The sequence below is a fragment of the Juglans regia genome, chromosome 3 (assembly GCF_001411555.2).
Source record: "Juglans regia cultivar Chandler chromosome 3, Walnut 2.0, whole genome shotgun sequence".
NCBI lineage: Eukaryota > Viridiplantae > Streptophyta > Magnoliopsida > Fagales > Juglandaceae > Juglans > Juglans regia.
The window spans coordinates 19,987,936-20,008,417 of NC_049903.1; the positions used below are offsets into that span (position 1 = coordinate 19,987,936).

General features: G+C 34.3%; 1 protein-coding gene across 3 annotated transcripts; it reads right to left on the reverse strand.

Annotated features, from left to right (window-relative positions):
* Positions 1-283: 283 nt before the first annotated feature.
* On the reverse strand, positions 284-11,170 carry LOC109003329 (katanin p80 WD40 repeat-containing subunit B1 homolog). Of its 3 annotated transcripts, XM_035688630.1 has the most exons (18): positions 10,800-11,170; positions 10,078-10,208; positions 9,542-9,659; positions 8,986-9,212; positions 8,794-8,896; positions 7,933-8,003; positions 7,194-7,268; positions 6,966-7,109; positions 6,660-6,843; positions 4,036-4,560; positions 3,726-3,782; positions 3,506-3,639; positions 2,742-2,867; positions 2,391-2,465; positions 2,192-2,304; positions 1,615-1,731; positions 1,433-1,501; positions 284-781 (listed from the first exon to the last, which is right to left on the reverse strand). In XM_035688630.1, exons 1-18 carry the CDS (start codon positions 10,822-10,824, stop codon positions 721-723), a joined length of 2,355 nt encoding a protein of 784 aa, XP_035544523.1. In that variant the 5' UTR covers positions 10,825-11,170; the 3' UTR covers positions 284-720. The 3 variants fall into 3 exon arrangements, 2 of the variants coding, with proteins under 2 accessions (XP_035544523.1, XP_035544524.1); XR_004801172.1 differs by lacking the exon at positions 284-781 and having other exon boundaries at positions 1,615-1,727; XM_035688631.1 differs by lacking the exons at positions 10,078-10,208; positions 10,800-11,170 and having other exon boundaries at positions 9,549-9,643.
* Positions 11,171-20,482: the final 9,312 nt, after the last annotated feature.

A 20,482-nucleotide genomic window follows, 5' to 3' on the forward strand; every position in this document is an offset into this window, starting at 1 on the left:
TAAAAAAACTCCAAACATGGTTGAGTGACACATCTCACCTTCAGCATCATTAATGATTCGTATAATGCTATTAAATAAACCAACAAACTTAATACTTAGACTGAATAATGTCCCAAAATCATGTATGAAAGTAATAACAGGTCCAAAAAAAAAAAAGTTCAAAAAGTTAAGACATTGTGGATGGTTATGCTCTCTAGATTGTTGAACAGTCCAAGAATGTGGCCAGCTTCAACCTTAAATTCTAAAAATATCCTTACAGCTTGGTCTTAGTTTCATTTCCATGTAAAGAACTGCAGCTGTGCAGGAGAAAAATATATTTATGTACTTCAGTGAATACATTTAAATGCATTATACATATGAATTAGGAATTGGCACATGATTACATACAATCGAACCAAAGGTAGAAATGATATTATCCACATCAAGGAATCAAAATTTGTGGATTATGCACAGCCGGAAGACCAACCAAGATTGGAATGGCAACTACAAAGTCTTCAAGCCCTTGAAATGGCAACAAGTAAGATGTTGCAGTGCTCTTTGCTAAAAAAGGCAAGGGATGATGAGACAAGGCTATGAGATTAGAATAAAATTTACTTCGTGTCATAATCTATAACTCAGATGTGAGATACATAGTATCATCCTATATGCAGTCCCCTCCAATGGGTTTCAGTTGAGCCAGCCCTTTCTCGCCAGCAGAAATTCGTTTGCATAGCAGTTCGATTATGATTCTTGAAGAACTAGATTCAATTCCTGAGCAGATTTTGCCAGCAGACCACCCTTCCTGCAGTAAATTCAAGACAGAAGATTGTCTATTTTGTCTCTTATTAAATTTTTAAGGAAAGAGACTGCCCAGGCTAATAGGGCATTCCACTTGTTAAAAAACTATGCAATGGTGTTCCAGGACTTGCGAATGATCACTAGAGGTTCAGCATGCCACAATGTACTTGAAAACAAGAAGCTACCCAAACATGAAACACGGCTATGGATTTCGGTTAGGCAATCAACTCATGTGGGTCGCACAGATTCGCAATATAGGGACAGGTATTAAGGAATGCCAAGGACCAGGATTTACCTATCTCGGCTTTCCAAATATTACTATACTACAAATTGTTCAAGTTTTCTTCTTTCAAAATAAAACTAAGGGGTTGGGTTTCAGCCATTCAGATATCAGGGATAATTCTAATTGCCACATTTCTCAAACCCTTCCAATTCCTAATATTATTCTGCCGTACTTTTCATGTCAGCAATGCAACCTTCCCCCCTCCCTTTCCTTATTCTTTGCTTGGGCATTATTGCATGAGGCATGTCCAGAAAACATTATTCTAAATCCTCGTATGAAATCCTTATCAAAGAAAAAACCTAAAATGAAAACTTTAGCATACACTATTCTGAGCAAATAGTACAAGTGTGAAACTCAAGATCACACGTTTACCTTGCAAGTGCCGGGAGAACTTTCCGAATCTTTTGCAGCTGAATAAAACACTGCTTACAGCATGCTAGCCTGTGTTTAAATTTTGGATAAAGTCATTTCATCACACCAAGTAATTCTCAATCACCCTTACCCACCAAAGAAGGTAAAAGCAACATGCCCATATTAGTATAAAAATAAGAAACCTTTGCTCTGCCTGAAGATCAACACCAACAGCAGGAGGTGCTGAAATGGTTGAGTGTATCACCGGGCCAAAGGCAGCTACAAGCTTCAATAGCATCTCCAATGACATATTTGCCTGCCTATAACAGTAGCGGCATAAGAATATATATTAGAACTTATCTGTCAACCCCAGTGAAATAGGAGAAATTACCACCTCTCCCTCAATCTAGCACGTGTTAGGTTAAACAGCACAAAATACTATTTGGCTAACTTTTTCGTTGACATATCTAAAGTATCAACAATATGGAGTTCTACAAGCAATAATTAATACTATATACAAGAACTCCTAAGTATCATTTTCTCTTTCCTAAGGTTGAATTCCTTTCCCTACAAATTAAAGTGCCAAAAGAGGTCAAAGAATTATACTTTTTGTGAACCTGAACCATGTGAGAGAACCACGTAAGATAAAATATCCGCAGCTCTATTTGTAGGGTGATGGATTGTGAGGACTACACTATGACAACATAAAATTCCAACTCAAAAATCGTCCAGCCCCTGGCATTAGAATCTGCTCCCCATCTTATGCATGAAACAAGTTACCTTTCTACCTTGCTATCGAGCAAGCCCAAAAGTACAGGAAGAAAGCATGAAAATAGATCTAAGGTGAGAATCTCCATTTTCTCCATGAGAACACTGGTCACATCTGCTTGCACCTGCAACAATATCAAATGAATGTTAGATAAACAAAATATGGGTGAAAAAAAGCAGCACACTCGGAACTCTTCCAACAAATACCCACAGAATGATCCGGCAACTTCCTCAGTGCACTAATAGCACCTTTGATATCATTCCGCTCCCAGAAATGCCGCACCACCTGTAAGCCAACATTATGAAAAATGTGACTTCCATTGCAAAACAACTTCAGAAAGAAATCATGTAATTTAATGTATGGTCCTTGACTTGGTAAAAAATTGTTCTTCTTTATGTCTTTCCCTAATCTTTGTACCAGCAAGAAGTTTTTTTAATTACTACAAACAGCAATATACAGAGGATGAGTTTGCATCTCTCAGGTGGCATGGTAAATGTGGTAACAACTAGCAAATCAATGGGATGCATGGCATGACTATTCAATCTGCTCAACCAAGGTTACCTGTAATTTTGTTAAGCGGGAGCGAAGGGTACTTAGGAATACTTCATGAGTTTCCATGAGACCTTCGGTAGCATCCCTATCACTTGCAGAAGTCGAGTTCCATCTAGACATTTGAGGTTCTCCTTTCTGTTAATTACAAAACAATGTGAAACGATAATTGGATGATTTTAGCTTATCCAAAAGTTGGTGTGTCCCTATGAGTTGATTTGACCTAGAACTAACTGTTTCAATAACGCTGGGGGTCTCCCACTTGTTGAGAGAAAACTTCCACAACTCTCATTGCATTGCATTTTCATATAAAATATTTTCAAGGTGGTACACAGTAAATAATTTAGTGTTTCCAGGACAGGAAAAATTTGGGGAAACAGGGGCTGATTTTTACCCTCATTAGTCGGTTAGATATTTTTTAACATTCAATAAATTTATTTCTCCACATTATGTAACAGTTGAAAAAATAGTAACCATCAAATGGAAATCTTGGATTAGTAACTGGGAGGTTTCCTAATAAAGCAATATGATTGAGGGCCAATTCAAATACTTCTATATTTATAGCAGCAAAGTCCTAGCTTTGACAATGTCTGATCACTTCTTAATACACTTTCTAAAATTGTTATATATAAAATGTTCACATTTTCATGCGTCATATTAATTGGGACCTAGACTGTAATCAGAATCTGCAAAAGTAGTAGAGATGCCACTATTGATATATGCCTATACTAATATGCTCTAGAAAAGCTTTCCTATTACAGCTGCAAAATGTTTACCGGTATGGTGGGAGTTATATCCGTTACAGGTATCACACAAGACCCTGTAGATGCTTGATCTTCATTGCCATTCACGCTGTCTCTTCTTTCAAACCTCTCAACAAGAGACCGGGTCCTTCCTCGTACAACTGCAACTGCCAAATGGAATTTTTTAAAAGAGTCAAGATCTATCCCAATTGCATTTTCTATAAAACAACACAGTTGGGGAGCTATAGCAAACCTCCATTGACAATTTTAACAGAACTTGGCCCTTTGCTGCAATTGAGGGACTCATCACCTGAATTATAATAAGAAAACTACTTATTAACAGATACAAACCATAAATCTGTTTCACATATCATCAATGCTGGAATTACGTAATGTGACAAATAGCCATACAAGAAAACAATTAAGTAGAATAGATGCATCTATCAGAAAGGTAATTGTTGCAACCATCACAAAGTGGTTTCATAACATCCACAAAAGACTGCCTTTTTACACAAAACGACGAGTAATATGTTATATTAAAAGAAATATCAGGATATACTTACAGCTTTCCTTAGTAGAGGGTTTTTGCGGTGACAAAATTTTTTCAAAGTTCTCATCAACACCTTCAATATTAGAATGTTTTTCTTCACAGTATTCTTTACATCCATCTTCTGATGCAAGTTTGGGTTGGAAATTTGAATTCATTTCACCATCTAGATCTTTTGCCACATTGCTCAAAGATCCACTTTCATCAGTTTCTGTCAGCCTCTCAACATCAAATTTGCCATTTGATGGCCTCCGTACATGAGCTGGTTTGAGCAACATACCACGTTTTGTCCTTGCAAAGGCTATAGATTCTTTTCCAGAATTGGCCTCATCTCTTCCACCCAGACTGTCCCTAGGCACAATGCTAGGAACAACAAATGTCTTATCAAGTGCTTTTTCATTAGATCTTGCATTTAACCCTATGGCAGGACTTCGCTTCCGAGTTGGCAGACAACAGATTTCCTTTGGATCTGATGGGGATGCCACTTTTGGAGAATTGAAGGACTCAACTCTCGGGTAGGCAACAGGCTTTCCACCAGTAGCTTCATAATAAAGAGGAAACAGCACATTCGATGAAGTAGGATGAATAAAGGGAAAACAAATGCACAAAACATCTATACGTTGAAAATATGTCAGCTTATGAGTTAGTGCTTGTGTGTCAAAGTAAAATCAAATGAAGTCTTCATCTACCATACACCACACTCTATGTCCTAGGTCTCCACATCAGACTAATTTGGGTAAGCCAAATCCTTTCTATCTTCATCAACAGAAAACTAAACATCTCAGAATTAAACGCAGCCATGACTTGGGTGATGTTTTGGCAACAGGGAGTTTTTTTAAATTTTCTCAAAATTTCCGTACTCACCCCAAACATATTTAAACCAAAACAATCTCAGTTTTTTTTTTCACCAAGACATTTTATCATGATTTCCACAAGAAAAACCAAGACAACTTTCACAAAATATGTTTCTTGTAGCTTCATGAATCTTCATCCGTTTTACTGTAGAGCCCAAATATGTTTGATTTGTTAGCTTTGGAAAGTCAATAATTTTCCTCTAGATTTTATAATTTCCTATTAACATTTCATTAAAAATAAATGAGTTTCTAAACAACTCTTTAGGGCTGGTTTGATTACACCAAACCAAACTATCTCATCTCATCTCATCTCATCTCATATAATCATTACAATTTTCCCAAACTCCCATACAAAATATAATAAACAATTCAACTTTTTCAAATCTCAAAATAAAAATAATATTATAACAATATTTTATTCAACTTTCAACAAAACATCTCATCTCATCTCATCTAAACTGCATAACCAAACGAGGCCTTAATGTTGTAAATCTAAAGAGAAGTCGTGAAACTTAAAAAAAAAATCTTACCAAAAAAGTTGTGAAACTTGTGCAAATTCAATCATGGATGATTTCCAAGATCTAAAAGAACATAGGATTTCGTTTTGATAGGTGATTGATCTGTAAATTAGTATTCAGAAACAATATTTTGTGTTTTCTTTTGTTTCTATTTTGTTAACACTACTTATAAAAAAAATTTATTATTTTGTTAACACTAAATGGATTGATTCTATTTTCAATATTTTAATAAAGTTGTAAATCTAAATATATTTCTCATGCATGCTTTGGTGCCACCATTAAAAATCGTGGTTCTGTCCCTGCTTGTAACTGGGTCTGCAGTCAATAATGTGCTGCAAAAGGCAGCAAGGTTTTCTCTACTCTCGATTTCAAGTATTAAGGAGGATTTCTCATCCATCCATCAATTTGACAAATTATTAGAAGTTAAATATTTTGCCTCTATTTCATGAAAAACTATAGATATGATACATGGAACAGATTTGAGCATTGGGCCTTAACCTACCCATTCATTTATGAGGGGACCATTATGCTATTTTACCTAAAGCCATGAAGTGGTCCTATAATATGTATAATGGCTTTTTGCTACATTTGTATGTGTCCCATTACTGCAAAAGACATATGTTTAAGCATTTTGGGGGTGCTATGGACTCAAATTTCTTTGATAACCACCTCCCTTACGCTTTCATGAACAGCATACTGTTGTATTCCTATGTCTACCTAGACAAGGTCACATGCTATCACAATCTGTCCAAACCTCCATTAAGTAAGCTCAGCCAACATAAAATGCTAAGCATCTAGAATAAACTCTCTAACTATAGAGGAAGACAAGTTTTTAGAGGAAAGGGAAGCCTACTCCAATATCTGTCATAAAAGACATACCTAACACAAAAAAAAAAAAAAAACACTAACAAAGTCATTGAAGTCATAACTAGGAGAGAAGTTTTCTTTGACTCAACATTTCTTTCTTTTTATTGTTTCCTCTCTCTTTCTATATACTTGATTGAGGGGGTAAGAAAACCAAACCAAAATAGATAACCCTGCCATGCAGCTTCTAATGAAACTGAAGTCAGAAATCTGCATTTATAAGATGTTGGACAAATCAAAGATACCACATGCTTGGATATGAACAAGTTTTACAATTGATGCATAAGCAGAAATTAACAAGAGTATTAAAAACTGATGATTATAGTGAATCATCAACATCAGTATAAATAAGATACACATTAAAAATATATATATAGCTTCAAAAACAACAAATAACAACTTACAATCCATATATATGTTCTTTATCCCTTGTGTCTCATAATCAGGAGATATGCACAGCGGAGCTGAAGTTGACCTGATACCACTTCCTACTTTCTCTGAAGAATGACTTCCGTGGAAATTAAGGTTAATTTTCTGTGTAGAGTCATTTTGTTCAGGTATTGAACTAGTGGAATATGGTTCAATAAGCTGTCACAGAGAATATAGTCCAAAATTAACTTCAAGATTTGTAGAAAATTATAAAGATCAAATTTTCAAAAGCAGAAGTTAGAAAAAAGTAACCAGTTACAAGAAAAGATAAAGGTGAATACTGATATATCTGCTGCCCAAACTCCAACAGAATTCTGATAGTATGAGCAAGCTAGAAGTTTTCCATCATGAATGCATAAGTCACCAAGTGTTGACCATCCCATATCAACAGCATCATGACATATTACAGGTTCCCATGAGTAAACCTACAATTCACAACATGGATATATAATTATCATAAAGCATCTTCATATGATCCCACAAAAGTTCAGGATGTGGACAACCCAAACCTTCAAACTGTCTTCCACCCCTGAAAACAGGGTCCTCCCATCAGGATGAAAGGCAATTGCGCGTACTCCCGTAGCCTGGAAAGGATTAACGTATTTTTCATTGACAAGTAGGATTATACCTTAACTACTATTATCAATAAGAACATCATCAAATTAAGAAGGGAAGATAAAGAGATCTTTCTAGCTAAACCAAAGAATGGATTTTAATTAAATTAAAGTAAAAAGGGAGGCTTGGTTTATGTCTTTTTAATTTGAGTGTAACCCCAGAAAAGAATGGACCTATACAATACTTGGATTTACAAAGCACCTTTCAGATTAGAGAACATGGGCATGTTCGTATTGCTAAACATTTTCAGTTATTTAGAATTATTTTTCATTTTCCACCAAAACATGTTTTAAGCACAAAAAAACTGTCCAACGCCCAAATAAAAACTATCTCTTCATTAGCTTCATTTTTCATGTTAAGAAAACATAAAATCCAAAACAACTTTCACAAAAGTCCTAAAAAACATGTCCTAGAAAAATTTGTTCCCAAAACATATTTACCACAGGCAACACCCCTTTTGCAAACATTAAGAAAAACTATAAAAACACCGTTTCCAAACATATATTTTACAAGGTCCACCACTAACAAACATATAAAAAAACATCACAAAAGATTTTCTCACAAGATTTTCTCAATGATTACAATAATCTCAAAAAATATTCATATCCAAACAAGATTCACATCATTGTATACCTCAGGTCTGGTAGATCCAATCAGTTCAAAGGTTTCAAGATCCCAGAATTTCACAGTTCCGTCAGCTGAACCTGCAAAAATATTTGTATTTGCATTTTACAACAGCATTCTAATTACTACATAAACAATAAGTGAGAAAAAAAAAATGATTTCAGGAGACAAGCAATAAGTGAGAAAAAACTGATTTCAGGAGGCAAGGGAAAGGAATAAAAAATATGTTACCTATTGACATTATATGTTACTAAGAGCAATTCTAGGTGGCTTTCACAGCATAACCATCCTACTCCCCACCCCCCCAAAAAAAATAGAAAGTAAAGAAAAAGCTACATGCGTTAAATTCCTTAAGTTGCAGACTAACACAGTATAAAATTTTCATCCCACAAGAGAATTAGGTCCTGTTTGGATAATGAGATGAGATGAGATTTGATGTTGAGATCTCATCTTGTCACAACATCCAAACGTCACTCAAACACAAACACTTTTCCATTTCAAATATTCAACTTTTTCATCTAATCATTACCTAATCATTACAATTTTTTCAAACTTCAAACAAAACACAAAAAATAATTCAACTTTTTCAAATCTCAAAACAAAAATATATTAAAAAAATTATATTCTAACAATATTTTAACTTTACAATATTTTTATTCAATTTTTTCTCTCATTTTCTAAAATCCCATAAAATATCTTAACTCAAACATTTCACTACTATTCACAGATTTTTCATCTCATCTTTATCTCATCTCAACATCCAAACGAGGCCTACAGACTATTTCAGAAACTCCTCAACCATGTAGAGCCATTTTTCCTCTAATACAGTCAATTTAAGTCTTAAATTCAACCTTTGGGTCAGATGCTCACCAGTGGCCAAGAGAAACTCGAGGGGATGGAAATCTATGGATCGAATATGTCCTTCATGGAACTTAAAATCATGTAAAAGCTTTCCAGCCGTTAGGTCCCAAACCTGTTCAGTAGTAAGAGGAAGTTTCTGATTAGACATGGAAAAAAAAAATCATACTGCAAGCTGCACTCTAGAAGTGTGATCCATTATACCTTTACAACATTATCCAATCCACCCGAAACCACCCATCGACCATCAGGAGTGAATTTTATTGTACTAATGCCTTGAGTATGACCCCTATATGTGTGGATGCATCCTTTCTTTCTAATATCCCAGATCTTTAGGCTAGTATCGCTGGAACCAGATGCAAAGAACTCTCCAAATGGATGAAATTCAAAACCAGTGCAGTTGGATCTGTGTCCAGTAAGAGTTCGAACCACTACACTTCAATAACAATAATTAACAGATTAGAATTTACTCACAACCTAGTCCTAGAATTCACGTAACAACCAAACACTGCAAGTCTGTAGATTCCAACCCAGAAAGAAATGAAAGGGAACTCAAAATAGCACTTCAAGATAATTATATCAAGTCAAGCCCACTATGTATGTGAAATGATCTATATTTTTTAATAAGTATGTGATACGATCTATATAAGGCTTGTACAATTTGTTGTTATTTGGAATAAAGAGAGCAATGTAGAAATTCATTCAATCCAAGAACTCCAATTTTAATAAAAATAAGAAACCAGTCCAGGAAATGATTTACTCTTTACTTCCTCCAAATCCCAGAGCTTTATCACGCCATTAGAAGCTCCTGCAAGCACCAAAACTTCTGCCGAATCAAAAGCTACAGATTCAACAGGACTTGTATGACCACACAGGCTCTGCACATATTCACACAAAAGGGAAAAAAAAGTCATTTTGCCATAATAGGAAATGTTCCGGCAAATGTAAGACCCTTGTCCAACAAGGTTCAAAACGACCGTACAAGAAGGGATACAAAAATCAGTTAAATAAAATAGTGATTTCAAAATATTAATCCATACACAACGTTTGAAAACAATCTACATGCATTCTGCTCAGCCCATAATGCGAACATGTAGATCAAAACCAAAATTGGCCATTAAAATGGTCACTACACAGGGCCATACAATTGAAGTAGTAATGCACTTAAATTCTCCACCCGTAAGAACTGTTTAGAACCCCAATCTGCATCAAAAGGACTCTCTAATGCGATACCAAATTTACCTAGGCAATTTCTTAAGTACGAGTAATGCAGAGGAACAGAACTTGAACTCTTACCATTACAGAATTGGGTTTCCCGATCGTCCAAAGATTAACTTTATGGTCATCCCCGCCAGTGATAAAAAGACGGCAGCCCTTCTTCCCAATATTCGCGCAGTTCACACTGGCCGAATGAGCCACAAATTCCTCTAGTATTCAATATAGTCAAGAAATCACACGGCCCAACATACAAGGCCCGTCACCTTATGCTTTTGTTTGTTAGTTTTATTAAAAGTAGTGGTAATGATGAGAGTTGTTTAGAATCGAATGCCTCTTTCTTTTTTATCGGTTTTACACTCTAATGCTTCTTTAATTGCTGAGAATATTGAAGAAAGAGCATATTAACTGAAAAATATTTAACCACGGCCGAGAATTCAAAATCCTCTGTACAACTAAGCGTAAAGTAAGTTTTTAGCTAGGTTAATATCAATTCAAACACCATATCTCTCTTTTCTTCGCCTCCATTTTCCTTTTGTAAGCAACCACATAGAGCCTAAACGAATCCTTCAACTAACTAAAAAAGACCCAAAACAGAAAGTCAGTTAACATAGTCCCAAAAAAAATGAAACTACAATATAAAATGATTTTCCACCTGAAATTTGAACACAGAATTTCCAAAAGAAGCTCCAATGCAGACAACAAGAAACCTATAATTAGGAATATATAACTCAAATTCAGAGCTGACTCAAGCTGTGAATACAAACAAAAACAATCTTGAAAACTAAAAATAAAGAGGATACGCAGCTTATATCCACGCTTGGCCATTTTCCTGGAAGCAAGCAGAGAACTCTGAATCCGTCCCGAAGCTAAAAAGAAAACAACGAGATCGAGAAATGCCGGAGTCTGTTTTGCAGCAACGGTGGAAACTGCTTATACATGTAGAACTAATTAAACTTGGCCGAAGAAGAGGGGAAAAACAAGATTAGGAATTTGAATTCGGACGGGTAAATATCAAGCGGTAGAACAAGATTTCGTAGATTCAACAGTTTTCTTTCCACTGTCGGAAAAACAGCTCACGGACCGACCGAAACAACCAAAACCAAACACAGTTCCACAAAAAAGAGTGAAAGAATGAAAGAAACGACAGAGGGAAAGAGACAACGAGGGAGAGGTTGTCTGAGACTCTGAACACTCAGCGCAAGGTCCCTGCTGAATTTCTATTAGTTCTGGAAAATACGAAATTACATATATGCCCAAAGATACGAAATTACAGCACTGTCAGCACACGTATTTGAGAGGCATTTCCGACCATATTTTATTTACTTAACATAACTTAATTTAAAAGATAATTTTAAATTTTATAAATTAAATAATACAATGTGTAATGGTGTGTGGTGTAAATATTTTTAATAAATTTTTTTTTTAATTTTAGATAATACATAATATAAATATTTATTAATATTTACTGGATCTAGAAATTGGAAAATGATTTTAGTTAGAGAGGAATTAATTAAAATTTAAGGCTAATTTGATTACAATCTCATCTCATTTCATTTTATTTCATCTTATATAATTATTATAATTTTTTTAAATTTTTATATAAAATATAATAAATAATTTAATTTTTTTAAATTTTAAAATATTAAAATTTTATATTATAATAATATTTTATTTTATTTTTAATAAAATATTTTATTTTATTTTATCTAAAATGTGGCTCAGGATGTGAGTGGACAGTAAGAGAGATTCCTTAATAACCAATGGTTTTTGTTTTGGCATGGGGATGCAGTTGAGGACGTGAGATATAAGAAAGACTTGTTACGCACGTAATTTCATTTTTCAATAAAATATAGATAGTTTGCTAGCTCTAGAAGAAGAGTTTGATAAAGACATTTTACTGATAAAACACCATGAAGTCTGGTAAATATACCAACCAATATGGAAACAGACAAAAGGAAAGCAATACCCTGTTTTTAAAAGTCTTGTGCAATGAATTATGCTACCATGGCTTCTTCAACCCTCCATCAATCACTTCCATGGCAGGAAAGATCTGAGAGCTTGCGCCATTTGTGCTTGGAAAGATCAGATTTTGGCTAATCAAAGTCCAAAATCTGTATTGATCAATTAGGTATTCGATAGTCATCTTAGCTTTTAGCTACAGTACCTCAACATATATATGCAGATGAACAATGGCTGAAACAACCAGACAACATATCTGAACAATCATTTTATTTTTCTCATCTTAACTCTCTTCTTCCTCGTGTTTTGGATGTGTTTCGCATGCACAGCTGGATCTCCTTAGACACTCAGGGGATAGCTTCCATCATGCACAAGCACAATTTAGAGAGGGCTCAGGGGTGGTTTGGGGACCCTCCACTACCTAAGTTAGACCCGGTTTGGATGCCCAAATGAGATAATTTGAGTTGTACTTCATCTTTCATCTGCCTATCCAAACGGCAAAATATAAAATTTTATCTTATCTCTGAATTTTCAACCATTACTATAGTAACTATTACTATAGTAACACTACAGTAATGATACAGTACTGCTATAGTTGATCTTTACAAAGTTTCATCCGCCTCTATAATATCACTACATAATGCTAACTATCACATTTTTAATATATATAATCATCTATTAGAATTTTTTATTTTATTGTAATATATAATTAGAAAAATATATTTCAAATTTTATAAAATATAGTATAATAAATAGATCGTAATTAGAATAATTTCATTTATCAAAGAAATGCGTTCATATTTGGAAATGTTGAAATAATCATGACCAACTACAAAAAATATATTTTAAGAAAGTCAAAATATTTATGAGTTTTTAAATTAAGAATAGATATTACTTATTTTTAATATATTCATAATATTTTCCACCTAATAATTAAAAATACTTTTCAATAATTAGTAGGACTCACCACTTTATCAAATTTTTAAAAATTTAAAATTATTTCATCTCATCTTACTATCTAAACACATTCATCTCATCTCATCTCATCTCATCTCATCTCAATTCAAAAATTTTATTACTATTTAAAATATATTATTTTATCTGAATTGCGTAATCAAATTAATTTTCTTTAAAAGAGTTTGGATGGAAGTTTTTTGCCTTAGTCCGTATGTACTTGGTGGTTCGCTTTTATTAGAGGTATGGGGGAGCAACTCACACGCATCGTCATGGGGCATACGGCTCCTAAAAGGAAATTCCCTCCTCCATGTCTTGTCTCTAAGGTACCAGTGAGATGCATACGGCTGATCAAAGAAGGTACCACTTGAGATGCACACGGCTGATAAAAGGAAGTTCCGTCCTCCTCCCATGTCTTCCTCCTCCCAAGGCTCCCTTTTGTTTTCTTTCTCTATATACCCACACGTCTTTTCGAAGAATAAAACTAGTTTATTCAAAACAAGTTTATCAATTGACTTTTTCTTTGCTTCTCTTTTTAACGAAAATCCTCTTTACGTAAGGTAAAAAATTCTTACCTTCTTTGTCCAGTGGGTGGCCACCCTCCTCTTGTCTGTATAGTTTTGACATTGTCTTATCATCTTTTTTTTTCCCCCTTCATTTTCCAACAATAGGATAGAGTGGTGCCGATCTATTACTTTTCAGCCACCCACAACCGCCACATGCCGCACCGCAAAGCTAATTTATAGCCATTGATCCTTCAAGCAATAGAAGCATATCATTGAAAAGAGTGGCATAGGCGTCTTACGCGCGGCCTAAACATCGCGTGGATCTCATGTGCCACCCCACCAAGGAGAGTCTGTCACCGCCACACGTGATATTTTTGGGTTCAAAGGCCTCGGATCTCTTAGATCCAACCAATCTTGACTCTCTTAATGTGACTTGTGGTCTTCACGCGCTTTGAAAGTACTTAATGATCATCTGCTGGCAATTTGACGCTTCTTTTGCTTGCTATCTTCTAATGTTATCATTCATCCTAACCAAATATCGTGGAAAAAAGATAAATGAAAGTCTCCTTCAATCAGTCCAAATCAACGACATACAATATAGATCCATTCACTATAGCTTTCGGTCATAGTATTATAATTCGTTTATCAAACTATATGAAAATTGCATCAGACGACTTTCTCTTGTGAGAAATGGGTGTGGGTCAAGTCATTAGCCTCAGATCATTTTTTTTTCTTCTTATGTTGTACTAGCTAGTTTGGGATGAATTTCGGGATCTCCCACTTTATTATCTCTTATATCCTATAAATGTTCTATATATTCATAATATGCTTGTTTAGAAACCTAAAAAAAAATAAAGAATTTTATCGTCTCAAAGGAATGATAATAGCTCCTTGTAACATAACTTTATTCTAAATAGAAATTTTACTCAAAAAACTTAACATCATACATTATTCATGTAACATAATTTAATATAAAATAAAAATTTTAAAAGTTAAATCTTATAAATCAAATTATTTTATATGAATGAATGTAAATATTTTTAAATAGTACTAGTCAAATTTAAAATTTCACTTCATCTTAAAGGTGGCCGAGTTTAACGGGATTAGAAAATTTAATTAAAAGATTTTCGAATCAAATAAATAAAACCAAAAATCAACATGCTTTGCACAAACAAAACCCATTTGTATTTTTCAAACCGACGTGCTCGCCCGCATCAGAGTCTATGCCTTCATTATATAATAAAAAGTAGTGTCCACCACGTAGATGGTCAAACTACGACAAGAAAAGTAGTTGGAACTTGTTGATGAGAATTTTTTATTTTTTTTTATGAGAGTTTAAAATATTATTTTTTAATATTATTAATGTTTTAAAATTTAAAAAAATTGAATTGTTTATTATATTTTATATAAAAATTTAAAAAAATTTATATAATAATGAGATGAGATGAAAATTTTGTATCTTATCGCACTTACCAAACATGCATTGGCCATAGATTTGGATAAGTTCTTTAGTCATATGTTTATGAAAGGAAAAATTCTTCTCATCTCAAATCGCACATTGTATATATATTTTTAATTTTTTTTAATTTTTTGTTTTATCAATTGTGTGATGTATGAATGATGAGTAAAATAATTCAATTAGTTTAAAATAAATAAATAAATATAATATGTAATGTATAAAGATAATAAATAGCAAAACTTTATATAAAGTAGAAGAGCTCAATCGAGGAAAACGTGCCTTCTCCAAGCATTAAATGTTGACAAAAAGAATAATGGCATGCATGCATAGTCCATAGATGTAGTGTCTATCTACATCGTCCTATTTCTTTCACTTGAACTAATTATTACATCTTCAGATCCAACTTATAAATAATGACTAGAAGATAGCTTTACCACAAAGGGATCACTTTCTTTTTATATATTAACCATAATCGGAATAATTTTGTCGGGAAATAGCACGAAAAAATAAACCACCAAAGTGTCAAAACGCAACCAAATCAAATTAATGCATGAGCTGGCTTTGAATGATAGCAAATGATAATTATGGTAAATGAACATGCAAAACTAGTAAGTATACATGTGAGAAGAGCGTTGCGTGGAAGAGCAAAGTGAAGTTGCTAAGCAAGAGGAATGAATGTCTGAACATGGCACATTATGATATAAATGGATTGAGTCAAAATAGGTCGATTTGATATGACACGATTAGTAAGCGAGTCAATAACATATTAACGTTTAATTTTATTTAAAGACTATAATTATATATTTATGTTTGTTATTTGTTGGGATTGTAATTTTTTTATTATTAAATATTAATATCTAAAATCTATTAACATTTTTTTGTTGTTCGTGGCTTTATTTTTTGGAGATATTAATTATAACATATCTATTAAAAAAATTTATATTAATTTTGATATTAAATTATATTAATTAGGTCAAATAGGTTATATAAGTCAGTTGAACATGTTTACTTGAAATAAGTTAAAATGAATCGTGTCGTGTTAATACAATTCTAATTGAAAACTAAATTGGTTATGCGGATTGTGCCTCGTTGCTCGCTATTTGTGTTACGTTTTAAGTTCTTTAACCATTTAATTAAATAAGTCGTGTTTGTGTTGATCTATATAATAGTATGCTCATGACATAAACACGATTTACTAACACAAATTGCTATCCCTGGAGATAGTATGATTATGAATATGAAAAACGTTAGGTTTATATAGAGATCTTACAAAATTAATTATAAATTGATATGGATTAATGTGAGTCGTTAAATTTATTATAATAAAAAAGAAGTTTAACAATTTTTTGTATCAAATCAAATTATATTAATTTATAAATTTATTTTTATTTTTATAAAAGTGTACGTGTACACCTAGCATTTCTCTCTAATTTGTGTGGTTCAGATATGGAATGAGGTTCCAAAATGGATCGGGATCTTCCCTATATGCTGCGCGCGGGAGATAAAATGCCATCACTTTAGGAATTGGCTGATGTGACTAGGAGAACCAACCTTTATTTAATATGGCATTCAATACTATAACATGGCTGTTAACTGCATACAACAACTAGCCGGTGAAAATTATGATGGGAACATGGATTTCCAAATCGAATTGCGTGCGAACGATTTTATTTATCAATGAAAATTCTTAACATCATATTTTTATTTTTTTATTAAATATTTTTATTATCTAATAATAATAAATATATTATATAATAAGATAAAAATATGATGAGAATGTACCACGTATTATTCTTTTACCAATGATTGTCACATGCTATGTCTAGGTGTGTGTGGCAGCAGTTAAAGCATCACCTACCATTGTTGTTTTTAAATCTCCTTTGTCAGTACGAAATTTTAAGTAATTATGAAAACTTGTTTTTTTACAGGGGAAAAATGTTTTGATATTTTAAAAAGATATTTGGATTAAGTGTGAAAAATGTTTTGATGTCTTAAAAGTATTTTAAACCAAACAAGGGCAAAGAGCTCGTCTAGGGTTTTTTTTTTTTTTTTCCTTTTCTTTTTGGTGAAGCATTATTTTTTTTTGTGAACTTTTGAGTTTGAACAGAGTGTCTATCTTTATGACCTATATTAAGATTAACAGAGGAGGAACCTAATATCCTAGAGTTGGATGGAGATGGGGGTGACTAAAACATAAAATAAGAGATGGGAGTTTGGTGGGGAAATTCTACACGGGTTGAGTAATTGGCAAAGAGGTATTACTTCAACATTGGCGAGAGTATGAAGAGTTAGCAAAACGGCAATGGTTCAAGATTGTGGGTCAAACGTGTTTACTGTAACCTTCGTGATGCATGCTGATAAACAAAAAGTGATGTCTTGAAGACCACGGCTATTTGACAATAGTCTGCTTGTGTTAAAGGTGTTTGATGGGTTCTCTCAATCGAGTAAAATCAATTTTGAGAGTGAAGAATTCTAGGTACAACTTCATAACTTATCGTTAGCATATATGAATAAAGATTGTGGAAAGCAAATTGGCAATTCAATTTGACAGGTAATTGATGTTGACACTCCGGAGGACAGAATTGGATGGGGCAAGTTTCTCAAACTCAAAATTGAAATGAAGATACATCAGGCACTGTCGAGAAGGAGGATGTGCAATGTTAATGGAGAAAAAGTGTGGATCCCTATAAAATATGAAAAGCCGCCCAAAGTGTGATTTGCATGTGGTTGTCTGGTGCATGTTGTCTGGTGAAGAGTAAAGTTTCAGAACCTCCTGCAGAACAAGTTTGGCAATATGGGACATGGCTCAAAGCTGAACCAATGTACTTGAGAAGAAGTCAAACCAGAGTGGATACACACAAGGAAAGAATGAAAGAGGGTCAAAGTGAAGAACTTTCTAGTGCGGGAAAAGTTGGGATGAATATCCATGGAGGAACTGAGAGGATAAGGAAGAACATAGTGGAGAGTGCTGAGTCGGGGACAGAGACGGGGGCAAGGCAGGCGAAAATCTAGGAACCAAATCCAATTCAAATTTAGATGAGGATCAGGATACATATTTTAAGTGGTAGTTGGTGAAAAGCAGAAGGAAGGAACGATTAAGAAAACTGAGGCTGAAAATACGGTGCCTTCTCTTGAAAATACAAAAGATGTAGTAGCTAATGAGTTGGACCTAGGCCTGGGCATGAGTCTGGATTTTGAACGTATTATGAAAGAGCAAGAAGATGAGATGAGGAGTTATGGGCTGGATAATCATTTTAGTCCAACCCATCTAGAGGTAGAGGGTGAAGCGAATGCTGTTACAAGGCATAACACTAGAGGAAAAATGATTCACAAGACTAAAGGAAGTTGGAAGAAACGTGCAAGGGACATAGGTAAATTTACTAAAAATGTAATGTTGTATCCCTCTAAGAAGAGGGGACTAATTGATGAAGATGGGGGAGATAAGGGTGAAGATAGTGGGAAGAGAATGAGAGGTAATGAGCAAGGGGAAAATAATGATTTTGAAGTTCAATTGGGGGTGGCTGCTAGGCAGCACCACCAAGAGCCAAGAAAACATATAGTTGGAGCTGTTGGAAGCTTGGGAACCCCCGTGCAATTCATGATCTTCACTGTATAGTGAAGGAGAAGAGACATGACTTAGTTTTCTTAATGGAAACTAAGAAAACGCCCATAGATGGGAGTTCTTGCAAAGGAAGTTCAAGTTTGATGGGTGTCTAGTGGTGGATCCAATATGTAGAAGTGGTGGATTAGTGTTGTTGTGGAAACTCGAAATAAGAGTGATAATCTAGTCCTATTCCAGGTTCTATATAAATGCGAGAATTATGAATGAAGAAGAAACATGAAAGTGGCAGTTTACAGGATTTATGGCCACCTAGAAACAAGTAAAAGGCAATATACATGGGATATACTTGTGTCTTTGATACCACCAGACTATGTGCCCTGGTTTGTATGTGATGATTTCAATGAAATACTCTCAAGATGAAAAATAAATAAATAAATAAAAAGGAGATAGATTGCATAGTGAAGCTCAAATGAATAAGTTTAGACAAACTTTGGAGAGAGGTGTATTGTGGGATATGGGTTGGACTGACTCGAAGTATACATGTAGCAACAATCAATGTGATGATACATTTACGACAAAAATATTGGATAGGGGGTAGCTAACAGAGGCTGGCTAGACTATTTTAAAACTGTTAAGGTGGAGACTCTGGTAGCAAGTTGTTTTGATCACAGACCCTTGCTATTTACTTTTTGGTAGAAGTGCTTCAATAAGGGTGGATTTAGTAGGTCATTCAGATATGAAGTAGCCTGGGGTTCTGAAGAAGAATGGAAGAAAGTTGTAAATGAGATGTGGAGGCAGGAGAGTGGAGATGGAGTATCTCTACAGGAGGTGCAAGAATGGTTAAAGAAAATTAGAACTACTCTATTAGGGTGGAGCAGGCTTTCTAATACTGATTTAGGAAAACTTGTAAAATAGAAGTTGAATTTGTTGAAGCAGATGCAAGATGATGAAGGGCAGCACAATGTGGATGAAGTTATGAAGGTACAAAGAGAGTTGGGGGCTTTATTAGACAAATAAGTATCGAAATGGAGGCAAAGGGCAAAAAGGCACTTGTATTAATATGGTGACAGGAACACTAGATTCTTCCATGCTTGTGCTACACAAAGAAGGAAGCATAATTTCATTATAAAAGTTAGGGACTCAAATGGTGTTACAAAGTGTGAAGAGGCTGCAGCTGCCAATGCTTTTAAAACCCACTTCTAGCATATCTACACTACATCAGACCCACAATTAGAAGTTATTGAAGAATGTCTTCAATGTATTAATAGAAAGGTGACAGATGATATGAATGTAGGATTGGAGGGCCCCTTCATGGCTACAGAAATCTATAAAGCATTGAAACAAATGGGCCCTTTCAAATCTACAGGACCAGATGGTTTTACAACAGAGTTTTACCAACAACATTGGAGCTCAGTGGAGTCTAAGGTATGCAAGGCTGTAATAGGTTTCCTTAACGGAGGAGGTATGCCTAATTGTCTGAATCAAACTAATATTGTTCTTTTCCTAAGATTAGTGCCCCATTGTCTATAAATGACTATAGGCCTATCTCTTTATGTAATGTCTTGTATAATCTTATTGCTAAGTCTTTAGCTAATAGGCTTAAGAATGTATTAACACATTATTTCTAGCTCCCAAAGTGCTTTTGTACCAAGAAGATCCATAATAGACAATGCAATGGTAGCATATGAATTACTACATTCTATGAAGACAAGATAAAAAGAAAAAGTTGGAAGCATGGCTTTGAAGCTGGACATATCTAGGGCCTATGATAGAATATAGTGGCAGTACTTAAGATTAATGGTGAGAAAGATGAGATTCAAAAATGGATTCAGCTGATTATGTAGTGTGTGGAATCTGTCTCATACTCTGTGGTGGTCAATGGAAAGACTGGTGAGAGTTTTTTTTTTTCCAACAAGAGGCTTGAGGTAAGGAGATCCACTATCTCCTTAACTCTTCATAATGTGTGCAAAAGGCCTAAGTTCTCTATTAAGCAAAATAGAACAAAGTGGGAAGATGTGTGAAGTGGCTGATGTAGGGGGTGGA

Coding starts and splice junctions, on each gene's coding strand:
- LOC109003329 (XM_035688630.1), bottom strand. CDS start 10,824: ATGGCCAAGCGTGGATATAAGCTGC. Junction 7,269..7,932: donor TTGGATCTACCAGACCTGAG/GTATACAATGAT, acceptor AATCCTTTCCAG/GCTACGGGAGTACGCGCAAT. Junction 3,640..3,725: donor TGTTAAAATTGTCAATGGAG/GTTTGCTATAGC, acceptor TCCATTTGGCAG/TTGCAGTTGTACGAGGAAGG.